This window comes from Balearica regulorum, chromosome 3 (genome assembly GCF_011004875.1).
Source record: "Balearica regulorum gibbericeps isolate bBalReg1 chromosome 3, bBalReg1.pri, whole genome shotgun sequence".
Taxonomy (NCBI): Eukaryota; Metazoa; Chordata; class Aves; order Gruiformes; family Gruidae; genus Balearica; species Balearica regulorum.
Window position 1 is genome coordinate 35,483,017 of NC_046186.1, and position 11,678 is coordinate 35,494,694.

The 11,678-nt window shown below is 38.6% G+C and overlaps 1 protein-coding gene across 3 annotated transcripts in view; it reads left to right on the forward strand.

The window, feature by feature from the left end:
* Positions 1–11,678, forward strand: part of SENP6 (SUMO specific peptidase 6) — an 84,685-nt gene that overhangs the window by 69,463 nt on the left and 3,544 nt on the right. For all 3 annotated transcript variants that reach the window (XM_075747533.1, XM_075747535.1, XM_075747536.1), the window contains 5 exons: positions 2,420–2,853; positions 5,927–6,030; positions 8,124–8,212; positions 9,277–9,345; positions 9,477–9,627. In XM_075747533.1, the coding sequence (XP_075603648.1) occupies positions 2,420–2,853; positions 5,927–6,030; positions 8,124–8,212; positions 9,277–9,345; positions 9,477–9,627 (847 nt within the window). The remainder of the gene's footprint in view (positions 1–2,419; positions 2,854–5,926; positions 6,031–8,123; positions 8,213–9,276; positions 9,346–9,476; positions 9,628–11,678) is intronic.

Genomic DNA, 11,678 nt, shown 5'->3' on the forward strand with positions numbered 1-11,678 from the left:
GGTAATAGTAGGACATTCGTTTGCAAAAATGATTTCCTGATATGTACAGAGCAGAAAAAACCCAAGTATCCAGGGAGATGAGAAAGTGGTGGTTTGACAGGAGGTGCGGGGGGAACGGGTTTGGTTTTTTTATTGTTGTTTATTATTGTGTTTAGCTGTCTAGTTGTTGTTTTTTTGTAATCGAGCACTGTTTCATACCTTCAAGGAATTAGTGAAAACGCTAGGAGCACAGAGAATCAGTGATGAGGAAGGAGAACCAGTTAATGCTTGTGGTGTATAGAGAGCAAAGTATGTGCCATTCTGTGTGGTTTTTGGAGAACCTGATTTTCAGATTTTTTTCAACATGCCTTTGCCTGGAGTTCTGTATGTGCGACCTAACATAGTGTAGCAAGGCTTTCATCACCCACTTCTTTCCATCAGTTTATTCCTTGTCTTCATAGGTTATGATCATAGAACTCACACACAGCCTTGAGTTGTTGAGACTCTCCCAGTGTTTGCAACTTGAGGCATTGCAGCACTGCAGGTATTTTTCAGGAATTTGACACCTGGTTTGATGCTGGTAATTAGTCCTTGTAAACAGAACATTCCCTATGTGATACAAAAGCGGATCAAAAGTATGGAAGAGTTTCTTTGGTTCCAGTGAAAGATCTGCATTCATTGCTATTTATAAAAGGTCTCAAACCTTAATCTGTGGCAAAATTAGTATGGTTGAGAACCAATCTCAGAGTTTCTTTTGTGTCTTGAATTAAGTAGTATGTGAAACAAGTTATTTAGGGTTTGAGAAAATTTGAGAGCTTCTCTCGCATTATAGGAATGCTGCTAATGGTTGCTCCTGATAATGCTACTCCTGTGCTGCCTAGGATGATGCTTTGTTTTCTTTTACAACACAGCTATTTATTCTGGCACCTGTTTTAAAAGTGCATTCTAGAAATGATTGCTTTGAAGTTGCTGGACTTCAGTATCTACTTCCAGAGAGTCTTCCCAGGCTCTCCTGTAAACCACTAGTTTAGGGAATAGGAGCTCATCAACTAACAAGTTGTCAAACTGCAGTAACTGGAGGTGGGCAGGATCAGTCTAGAGGAGAATTAACTTCAGAACAATACAGCTGATTTAACCATGACTGCATCAGTGTCTTTTGGGAGTACAGTCATTTTTTTCAAGTCTCCAATGGAAATAGATTGTTTTCTAAAAGTTACAAGCTATTTTCTTTTTAAATCCAGGTTAACTTTGTGGTCTATTTGCCTAACTGGTACATAAAGCATGTACTAATAGAGCACACACAAATTCCAGGGCTTGGCAATACTTAACGTATTCATTTACTAGGTGTGGTGAATCATTGAAGACAAAATGTTTCCTTACTTCACATGCTGCTTTCAAAGGCTGCTTACTTTAACTGCCATTGAGTTTCAGTGGAATTTAGGCTTCATAATCATCTAATTAATTTTTTAATATGTCACTTAGACATGCATTTTTAGCTCCTGCTTTTTCTTTTTTCTAAGACAAATTGAAATGTGGCTTCACCTGGATAATACATAGATAGGTTCTGTTTCGTTATTTGCTGTAGGGAATCTGAGAACCTTCAGAAGATTTCCAAAACGGGTCAGTCGATATCCACTTGCAGTGCCTCAATCCCTGAATTTGCTGCTGCTCCATTTCTGATTGAGTGGCAAGTCAGTGAAGTCCAAAGAGGCAAGCAGATAAGGAGGAGACTGGAGCAAAACTTATCTCCCAGCTTATTTTGTGTTGGGGGATATTACTATTTTTGATCCTGAAAGGGTTAGAATGTCAGTTCTGTGAAGGGTGAGGAGGACAAGAGTTGTGGTGATGGCATTACAAACACTCTTTTCTCCCCTTTTTAAATTCACTGTTGACCAGATTTCTTTAAAAATGTGAAGTGTCATATACAATTGGAAGATCTCATAGGCAGCAGAATATGAGCAATTCAGCTGTATGTTTGACTACTTGTGTAGCTAGTGCTGAACCACTAGAAAACTTCATACCGCCATAAAACATGAGTTCTACAGTCTCTAATTCATGCAGTTGTAAAGAAAATGTTAAAAAAGAAATGAGCTTTAATTCAAAGAAGGAAAAGAATGTATAAAGTATGAGCAAATTGAAATAAATATTTAGACAGCACCTGTTTTCAACTAACTGCATCATATTAATGAATTTGTTGGTTACTACTTGCATGGAGTGTTCTTACCTTTAGAGAAGACTGTGAAGGCTTGAGTAAAACCTGCACAGAAAAGTGAACAGCTATTACAATCTATCTTTGATAACTGTGGGGGGACAAGGTTTGGGGTTTTTGTGTGTGTGTGTGCACGCACACTCAGTGGGGTGGGTTTTTTTTACCAGCTTCAGATTTAACCATGAGCATTAATGTAATTGCTAGTTTTTAATGTTTTTTTTTCCTTTGCAGTGCCCATTGGTTTTTGGCTGTCATCTGTTTTCCTGGTTTAGAAAAACCCAAATATGAACCAAATCCCAACTATAATGAAAATGCTACAACACAGATAAAATCTTCCTCTTCAGATGGAGAGAGCAACACACCATCGCCTTTGCCAAACGAGTTAGATGCACAAAACTCGCCTTCCAAGTCCACAGCAAAGAAGACATTGACCAAAAAGTACAATACAGCTTTAATTGACCCAAACACTGAAACAGAGGACAGTGAGTCTTCATGTTGTAGAAGAAGTCCTTGTAGGGGAAAAAGTGCTTTCAAAAAACTAAATCAAATAGACAGTGATGTGGAAGAACCTAACACTGTGGAATCAGCATGCCATAAACTTGACCATAGGACTCCAGATGAAAATGGTATACAGGGTGAATTCACAACTGCTAGCCAATCTATGGGTATGTAATGGTAAAAATATGCATATTTTAATGAAAAAAAATTGGAGATGTCACATCTGTTACTACTTTTGCTATTGTGTAAACTCCATACTTTTAAAGATTAGTATATGGCTGAAGTTTGAGTACTTGCAATATAAGTGATTTATAGGCATTGCGTTTAAAATGTTTTTGTGGCTGTTGACGTAACTGTCATGGTATAAGGCTGGAGATAAAACACTTCTACATCAGATTAATTTTTCAGTTGTGTGACCTTTTTTCACAGAAAATCATTTTGTAGATATCACTTCGCATCACTTAAGACTGTAATCGTTAAGGAAAAAATAGTAGTTGACCATGGATCCTCATAATGTATGTGCATGGGGGAACTGAATTAAGAGTGTGAGCAACCTTAATTCCAGTGTCTTCTAGCATTTGAGGTTTTACTTTAACACTATTAGGTTCCTTAATGTCCTGATAGAAGGTATGTAAAAAGACTGAGAAGAAAATAATTCAAGAAAAATAATTCTCTCACATGACCTCCGGGTTATATTTAGAGAGGCTTTCTCCAAGCATCGCTGCTGTGGAGGCTGATTTCAGTGATCTGGAACAGCATTTGTACCGAAGTGAACAAAGGAGCTGATGTACTTTTAAAGGCAGATGAAGGAATTAGGAAAACATTGTTTTCTCTGCTCGCTGCAAGATTTGGATCCCCTTGAGGCACAGAGTACAAAACATCTGGTCATGCAAAAACTTTTACTTTAGTCACTGATAGTATTCCTACAGACTTAATTTACACAGTAAGTAATTGCATATCTTAAAGTAGAAGATCAGAAAAGATTATCAATCCTATGGTCTAATCTGTATACCTCAGGCCATTACAACTTTAAAGTCTTTGTGGCTATAAACACTCTCCTAGTTTCTAATCTAAATTTATTCATTTGCGATAGCATGGTCACTTCTAGAAGGTCTTCAGGGGTGGTGTTGGGGGTGTGCGTGGATCTTGTTTGAATTGATTTTTCATTTTATGTCTGATTGTTACTGTCTATGATATTGCTGCTCTATGATACAGTCTCCTGTCTTGGGTGCTGCTACTGTTACTTGTCTGTAATTAGTTGGAACATACTTTATGACATACTTTTGCTAGGGTTATTTTTTTTCCTTTTTTTATGGCTGCATTGTATTAGTGGCTGATGGTTGTTCTGTTGCTGACTAAAACGCTCACATTCTCTTGCTCAGCTATGGCAGATGATGCACCCTTTCATTAATGCAGACATTCTTAAGGGTCACAGTCCTGGTTTAAGGGTGAGATTCAATTTGAAATTGACACTAAGCATATGTTTAGGCAGCTAAATTTAGATGTGCAGTGTATCTAAACTCCATTTCATCCAGATGGAAGATGAGGATGTAGGCCTTGGGTTTTCTGCCCAGCCTTTAGCTGTTGCTCCGGAAGGGTATGGGTCTTGACTCTTGGCTCTGCCAAATCCATATGTATGTCCTGGATATCCTGGGATATCTCAGAAGACAGCAGGAGCCTCTTTGATAGTATAGTCAATGAAGCCAAGAGACCTCCTCTTCTCATCCTAAAGCAGACACAGAGTAGCTGTTCTGTTGGGTAGCTCTCTGCTTTGATGATGATCTCCACTTAATGTTGTGAGACCCTACTATACACAGGAGCCTGAACTTGGATGTCTTGATCTGAAACTAAATCCTGGTTTTGGACTTGTAAATCAGTAGGAGTTGATACCTAAGTAACTTTGAAGAAATCATCCAAAATATATATTTTCTTATTACTTAACTAGTCCTTTTTATTACTCAGTTCTTGTAGAAGATATGATTCTTCTTGATACCAATTTTTATTTTTTTACGAATCTGTCAGCAATAAGTCACATTAGTAAATGTCCTACTTCTTGTGGTAAGGTCTTTTCAAAGATACTGAGTAAGACTAATTCCCAAGTTTGTCCCTGTGGAACTCCACTGGTAACCTCTTTCCAAAGTGTTACTTCAGTTTCTCTGTTGAAGTATTCTCAAATGCAGGTCTTCTCTGTTTTTTCCATTAGCTAGTTCATTGCCCTATTTACTGTTCTTACAGAAATCCTGGTTTTCTTTAATAAGTAATACGTCCTCCAGTGACACCATGACCAAAACTTTTATTTTTTGTGATTGTTTAGATATATTACATAGCCCTTTTCTAGGAAAAGTTTTCTTATGAAGATTTCAGGTTTTGCTGGCATGAGTTAGTCATTTTTCACTTATTTCCACTTAGTTTATAATTTTTTCCCTCAGAATCTGTTCTGAAGTCTTGCATAGTAGTATAGTAAGACTAGTGAGCCTGTAGCTGTCTGTAGCTGCTTCTTTCACAGATACAGCTATAACATCATTATTCTTTATTTCTTCTGATGCTGTTTCCCAAGTGACTAAATATGTAGAGGCAGTAGGGAGTGAATTTACAGGTACTCTTTTTTTATGTAGCAAACAGTGAAGTTGCACAAGCATTTCTGAGCTGCTGCTCCCAGGAGAGCTGATGGTGCATTCCACCTTCCCTAGCAGCATGTTCCCAAGCTGCCTTTTGCCTTCTACCAGCACAAGTCTTCATATACCTGCACAGCGAATCTGATCAAGTAACTAATTCAAATTAAAAAATAAGCTTGCGACTGACTTTCTCAGTCTGGTCCACTGTGTGTGGCTGTATTTGGTGTTGTGGAAGGAACCAGCTAGGGATGGGAATAAGCAGTTATATTTGGGACCAAATGAGGCTGCCCCTTTTGGTAACAGTTCCAGTTTATACTGTTGCTTCATGTTGTTGCTTGTTGTTGTTGTTTTGCTTCATGGAACTACAGGGTAATTTCATGGTGGGTTTTAGTCTAGGTTTCTAGCATTTTTTTAGGTGTTCCCCAGAATAAGGAACAGTTTCTGCTGTGTTACTTAGAAGAAACTTTTCACTTTTGTTCATATGCATGCATAAAATACTATGTCAGCTGTATCACAGTTATTGCGAGCAATCCTGAGCAAATCTGAGGCATTTAAAATTAGTTTGGTCTTCAATGATGATGTAGTATTTGATGTTTAAATATACTACTATCTCTGATTGATACAGATGGATTGCACAAAATCAGGCTAAACTATAGTGAAGACTCAGCTGATGGCAGTAAACTAAATGAAGATGAGCTTATAGATTTTTCTGAAGACCAAGATAACCAGGTAAAGAATTCAGCAATTTTATTTGGGAAATGCAAACTGTTGTGTTGTATTTTGAATAGGCAGTGTCAAATCCAAAGCATTGGTTACCTACAAAAATTTGCAAATTAGCTCACAGGAGAGGATTGTACATTTGTTCACTAAACTGTTTAATAGGAAACTGCTGTACTGATCCTGCATTTAATTTTGTGAGTCTTTTGCATAGTGACAATACCACACAGATTTTAGTGGAAACTCTGAAGGTCGGCACATTTCTGTCTTTCATTTTCCCCACCCCCATGTTTATCTACCAGACCCAAGGACACGTTGCTCTTCTTTCAGCTGCATTTCCTGGAGATATATAGGCACATTTATAAGCAGATGCTACTCTGTTAGTTTTGTTTCATTGGTGCTTTTCCTAATCCAATTTAAACAAAATGGATTTATAATCAAGTAGTGTTCTTGTTCAGGTTGGAAGATGTTTAGATTTTAGAGCTGTGGAAGGACTGATCATTAAAATGTCCTATCCTGACTCACTACTGGGTATGAGGGCATTATTCCATAGCCCTGTTGCTTCTACAGTGTAAGTTCAATGTGAACAAGCTAGGAGTTACACATTTACTCTTCCTAATTGGCCTTCCTGTTCATGTTCCAGGTGTGTGACTCCAAGTTGTCCAAAATAAAGAATTGGAGGCTATTGAATATATAGTCTAGGAATTACCTATGTTTCATCTTTAAGTCCAGAACAAAAAATCATTTTCCAAAGTCTGCAGCTATTTGTAATGGCTTCCAAGTAGTCTGTATATGTGCGCAAACATAGAAAAGCTCCAGTTTATGTTGAAACCTAACTATGCTTTTCATACAGACTCAACCCACTTCTGTCATGCCACTTGCCCAAACATTCTGTGATTCTCACCTGATGGACGTGCCTTTCTGTCTATTTTGTAGCAGTTAAGAGTTCCCTGAAGATGGAGAATGAGTAGTAGAGTGTTTCCAATCTGAAGTACATGGCATGAAGGCAGGGAAGAAAGCATGTGACCGGCTGTGCTCCTTGAGAGAGGAAAAGAGGCCGAGTTCCCTGGTTGCAGTGTAGCTTAGAACTTAACTCAGGCTGAAGCCATCTCTGGTGTCTTCTAGAATGCACAAAGCAAATATTGAAATGGTAGACCGTGACAGGCTGAACGCACCTTCACATCTGCCAAAAATGGACTTGAGGCTGCAACAGAAACAAGTGTATTTAGGCACTAGACAGTAGTTTCTAATATGATAACATCTTCATGGCATAGCATGAGCATGTCGGTCATAGCATCCTGTGCGTTAGTGAGGTGTACATAAGTATCACCAAAAATTTCACAAATCATACTGATACACGGGTTCCTATTTTTGGAAAGCAACTCTCTCCCTATAACACAAAGGTCTGTGGTAGTAATAGCGAACTCGGTAGAAGGGTGAGAAACTATGGATCATTGGGATACTTTTAGATACAGTAACTTAGTGGTTTTGTTCATAAAACTTCCATATCCTTCATAGCAATCAATGTTGAAATCAAAAGGTCAAAGGATGTTCCCAGGCTTGTGGCGTGACTGTATTTGCAAGCTGTGATATGTAATACCATGGCAGTTTAATTTCCCTTCACTAAGAACCAAGTTGGTGCATTCTGGAGCAAAGATCAAATTTTACTTCTGAGTTCATTGCAGATTTTGTCTCTTTTCATCTAGAAGATAACATACATAAAACTGCCAAGCAAGTTTCTAGTAATCATTAGCAAGGGAAAGTATTGATTTGGATTATAACCAAATAATGGAGATACACCTCTTTTAAGCCGACAGTGCTTTGAAAATGTGAGTTGCAGCTTTTTTCTAGTTTCAGCGGTCATTAAATAAGTAGCACCATTCACTCCATGTCGTTCCAGCATGGATTTGAGAAACCACATGACTAAAAGTTGGTAATGCAAACTTTACAAACAATGAATGGTTTCAGATTAAAGCTGCCACTTCTTTATTAATCTTATGTTATTGGTCTTGAATAGAAATGGTAAGTATAGCAATAATTTCTTTTGCATCTGTTTGAAAAACAGTCTTAGCTTTTAAACACCTGTAAACATGTTCCTTCTGTAGGAAGACAGTAGTGATGATGGTGGCCTTGTAGATGATAACTGTAATTCAGAAATGGGACAGTCGCACCTGAAGCCTACTATCTGCAAACAGTAAGTATTGAAACAGTTAAAATAGAGATTTCATAAAAGTTTATGAAATTTAAAGGACAGTAATTGTGGGAAATGGTCATACATCAGTCTTCGAACACTTTAATCAGCATGTTATTAGTGTTTGATAGAGAATTTTATACTTTGTAGTATTGTCATCTTCAGTGAGAAGAAAATTTAATGAATGAAACTACTAGTGACATGATAGCTTTTTGGGTTTCTGTTAAGCCTGTGTTCTGCTTCAGGCAAGTGAAGATTGTTTCTTCAAGTAAGGCTGCTCTTTGATATCTTGCACTTAAGAGTCCTACAAAAAGAAGGTGCGGAAGCATGTTCACGTCTATGCTTCTATATTAAAAAGCAGATTAATATCTTTAAATGAAAATAATTAACTTAAATTGATACTAAAGAAAACCTTTGCCACCACTGAAATTAGTACAGGAAAATGGGAATAATTTTAAACTGCCCTCATTTCTTACCTAAATGTGTTCCAGCTGCTTCTTTTTATTGTCTCTCTCTGTTCTTAGTATTATTCTTTTTTCTCTAAGAAAAAAGGTACTAAACTGAGTTACGGGGATTTTTTTGTTTACTTTTTTCACCTGTTTTGGATTTGAAAACTCTTAAAATTTATTTTTTTCCTTCTTTGTGAATATAAGGGTTACAAGAAAGGTGAAAGCTTTCACAATACATTCTTATGGCACAGAGTAAAATTGTATATTTATGGATGGTATGAAATGTGTATGAATTATTCTTAATACATTTTCATGAATGGTTAAAAATCCATCTATGTTGTGAGTTTTAAGAGTATTTGTGAGCTTCTGATTATAACTTCCCTAAATTTGTCCCATTCTGATGATGGATTATCTGTACATAATGCTTTCCACCAGATACTATTTTCATCCAAACATTAAATTTCATAAGACCTTTGACACTTCAGTATCAAGTCATTAAGGGCATTTAAATACTATTAGCATATTTTAAATTACTTCTGTATGATAAAGAAAAGTCACATTGTGTTTTCCAAACTGCTGTAAAATACTGTGTACTTAAAAATTTGTGTTCTCTCTTAGGCCCTGCATTTTGCTTATGGACTCCCTGAGAGGCCCTTCCCGGTCAAATGTTGTGAAAACACTAAGGGAGTAAGTTTCATATCTGGGTTTTGTGTTGTGGAGGGGTTTTTTGTTGGGGTTTTTTTGTTTGTTTCAGTTTGGTTTTTTCCAAAATTCTTCAAGAAAACAAAAGTTTGAATTTGCATGGTCTTTTGTCATAGATATTTAGAGGTGGAATGGGAAGTCAGGAAAGGCAACAAAAGAAGCTTTTCCAAAGATGTCATGAAAGGTTCCAACCCAAAAGTGCCACAACAGAACAACTTCAGTGATTGTGGAGTGTACATACTGCAGTATGTGGAGAGCTTTTTTGAGGTATATATACCTGTTTGTTAACTGTTTGCTTTGTCTCCTGCAGCAATCAAATATGAGCTATTAGCCTTTTATAATTGTAATAATTTTATCTAGTGTAGCTCTTATAGCTATTTATTAGATTATGCATCATAAACTAATTTATACTTTAACACACATAATAATGAATACTTTTTGGAAAATAAACTAATTATCATTATTAGTTACACATATGTATCAGAAATCAAAAGCCATGGAATTTTCTGAGGAAAATGTAAAAAAAATATATTTGGAGTCTTCCTTTATGTTCTTGTAGCGCATACCTTTTAAAATTATCTGGTAAGAAACAGAGTTCAAATTTGAGTTCAAAATGTAAACTAACGATGTGTTACAAAAAGCTTGGTTTTTTTCTCTCAGAAATGTGGCTCCAAATATATTAATTAATGTGACACCGCTAGTTTAGACGTTTTTTACTTGCATGAAAACACATAAGTGGAATGATTACAGGTGAAGGCCAAATCTTGATTCCAGTTAGAGAATGGGTTAAACTCTTCCTTTAACTGTCTTGGCCTTCGAGTTACAGCTCCTTTCACAAGTGGAAGGAGCAGCACCCTCATCAGGTCTGGGTTGGGAGATGGTCAAGTGAGATGTTGCCTGCATGGGACACCAACTCTGTTTACAGTCCGCAGTACTTCAGAGCACTGTTCCTAAACTCTCCTGTAACTGGCCCTTTCCTGAGAAAGCTGACGGTTTCTTCTCCATTCCTCCACCCACCCCCTTGTTCATCCTTTGTATGAGAGCAGCAAGGCTTGAGCAGAGCGTGTTTGTACAAAATGAAGCCCAAACTTGTTAATATGCTTTTGCTTTACCAATGAGTCCTTGACAGCTTAGAACCATCCTTGAGTGCTTCCTGTTTTGTACACAGGGGTTATGAGGAGCAACCAAGTTTTAATAACCTTGGCCCCTTCCTTCTTGCAAATTGATTGCTGAATTACATCAGGCTGAATCCCTGGTCTTGCAGCGTGCAGCAGCTTTGCCTGCCAGAGAACAGGGGTGGCATGTAGATGTGTCAGATAGCAAATCACGGGGTATTCTCAGACGTGGCACTAGTGGGAAAGGAAAACCTGTACTGGCTGCACGGTACCTGACTATCTTGCAGTTACTGAACTAATAATTTCAGGTTCTAATGTGTTTGAAAAATTGCACAAAGTCTCATTGTTTTCAGCAGCTGTACAAACTGAATGGGGAGTGCACGGGGAGGAGCACTTAATTTGATGCTTGTGGACTATTCAGGCACATCTCTTTCTTCTCTGTGGATTTATTTAAAGTATCTTCTTTTTAATAATAAGGGTTAAAATCACGATGTGTATTTTGAAAGCCAAGACTCGTTTGACAGGGTAGGTAGTGTAATAAGGAGCATATTTATCAGCTGTCAGAGTAGTTTTTCAGCCCTCCCTTAACACCATGCCTGTTCAGCTTTGCCCTTCGGCCCACGAGGGACAGCTCTGACCTGCCGAATGCGGAGCCGGGGGCGGGGGCCGGATTAGCCGCGCTGCCTGGGGCGCGGCTGCCGCCGCCAGGGGCCGCCGTGGTGCCGCCTGCGGCGGGGCCGGGACGCGGGGAGCGGGCGGGCGGCGACAGCCCCTGCCTGCAGCCCCAGCCCCTGCCTGCAGCCCCAGCCCCTGCCTGCAGCCCCAGCCCCTGCCTGCAGCCCCAGCCGGCTCCCGCGGTCCTGAAAGGCCCTTGGTGGGAGCCAGGGTTTGGGTGGCGGAACGGGCAGTGTCGGTTCTTGACGAAGATACTGGCAAAGCAAACAGGAAGCTCCGAGCCAGCAGAATAGTTGCACAGCTGGCTTCTGACCCATGTCCCTGCTTCTCCAAACTGAACATCAAAATGCCCTAGTTAAGGACGTGTTCAGATTAATTTGAAATATCTTTCTATTGTTGGTAACTGCACTAATTAGATTTGTCCATGTTCTTATTCCTTTGTCTGGCCTATTTCATAGTTGAAACGATGGAAGACCTATTCAGTTTTTGCCCATAGTTTTCTGCATATTTAGTGTCATTCTCCTGAAG